The following is a 1,598-nucleotide window of genomic DNA, read 5'->3' on the forward strand; positions in this document are numbered from 1 at the left end:
CATTGAAGAATGTGTCCAGCACCAGAAGCTGCGTTGGTTGGGACATGTGTTACGTATGCCGAACCATCGTTTGCCGAAGAGAGTGCTGTTTCCCATGCCCAACTCAGAGTGGCGTAAACAGAGAGGTGGCCAACCCATGACCTGGCGGAGGAGTATGAAAGAGATCACGAAAGGCTTGGATGCTGTCGGTGCTACTCGCCTTTCAGGATGGGAACCGCATGATCCTCACTGTGCCTGGTTGGAGACACTACAAGATATGGCTGCCAACCGATGTCAGTGGCGTTCTTGTTGTCAGTTTCTATCCAGATTGCCTGAGTGAATGTCTGGAGGTGTAGGCACCTCGGAATGATTGTGTTAAGCTAGCACTAAGTCCCTCCCCCGTCCACCTCTACTCTTTTCTTTACAATAAGGCTTTCAAATAAGTCATGGTTGTACGTCAGTGAAGCATCGGTGTTGAACACTGATGTCATGCTGTCGATGATGATTGTCTTCTGACCTATTGGCTTTCATATTTTATTGAAAGGTGGATTTCTACCAGTCCGCGTTAGAACTTAACAAAATTTCGATGCGTTCTCAAAGGTCCCTCAATTGTTTTGTCTCCAACTTGAATGAGTTTCCTCTTGATTCTCGAGATAATTTCCTAAGTGTGACGCATACTTTGGCACGAGTCAGAGAGTGATCCTTGCCGCACTCGGCTCCAGCATCACTTTCGTGATTAATTTATTGCTGACAACTTTTGAGCACTCAGTAACGTAGTCCACTTAGAGTCCGTACCACTCCTTTGTATGAGACCATGTGGCAAGCTGGTCCACTTCACACATGCGAAAGCCGCTTCACGAAGGAACATCTTTTATCCAAAGTCAGTTCTTGTTTCTCCATTGACTTACTATTAAAACACTAAAAATAGTCTTTTAGGGCCATACGACCCTTCTAAAGGACACTACTCTACCAAACGGATTTTATTTGCCTGATATCTCCCTACTTCCATTTCGCTCCACGGACCTGTAGACGAATACGTTCACATTACGATGCCGGGGCAATGTTTTGTTCTACTATCCTCTATTGTACACGAATGATGCTCTCCAGTTTTTTAAGTTTTGTTGCTGGGACGCCTGTGACTTCATAAAGACAGTTGATGCGCAACCACCTCGTGGAGTACGGAGCAGTGACACATTTGCTTCGAGAGATCAGCGCCATTTCCAACTTGGTTGCAATACCAACGTGGGAGAATCTGAGACTTGAAACCTGAAGAGAGGTCCATTCTGTTTCCGATGGCAAGCTGTTCAAACGAAAACAAGTGTCTGATCAATGCATTAGCTAAGGCTCATATAATCCCAGACCCATAAGGTTCTGGCCAGAAACAATAAAATCATCCATCGTCGGAAAAGTGGTATTTGGCGGCATGCAATACGAGAGAATACATGGCGAAATATAGTTACGGAGACCTACAGATGATTCCTCTGAGCCTATATAAGAAACAACCAATTCTGGCATACTTCTACAGAATGCGGTAGAGTTAGGACATGATTTGGAAGAAATAGACTAATCAGCTTTGTTCGTCAGATTTCTACTTCGTCATGAGAACGGCCGTCAGCCTC

At 45.1% G+C, this 1,598-nt stretch overlaps 1 protein-coding gene across 1 annotated transcript in view; it reads left to right on the plus strand.

Moving 5' to 3' along the window:
- Positions 1–1,598, plus strand: part of T265_08726 (hypothetical protein) — a gene marked incomplete at both ends in the record, with an annotated part of 4,076 nt that overhangs the window by 577 nt on the left and 1,901 nt on the right. The window contains one exon of the mRNA XM_009174606.1: positions 26–315. Within this exon, the coding sequence (XP_009172870.1) occupies positions 26–315 (290 nt within the window). The remainder of the gene's footprint in view (positions 1–25; positions 316–1,598) is intronic.

Source organism: Opisthorchis viverrini (genome assembly GCF_000715545.1).
Source record: "Opisthorchis viverrini unplaced genomic scaffold opera_v5_231, whole genome shotgun sequence".
Taxonomy (NCBI): Eukaryota; Metazoa; Platyhelminthes; class Trematoda; order Opisthorchiida; family Opisthorchiidae; genus Opisthorchis; species Opisthorchis viverrini.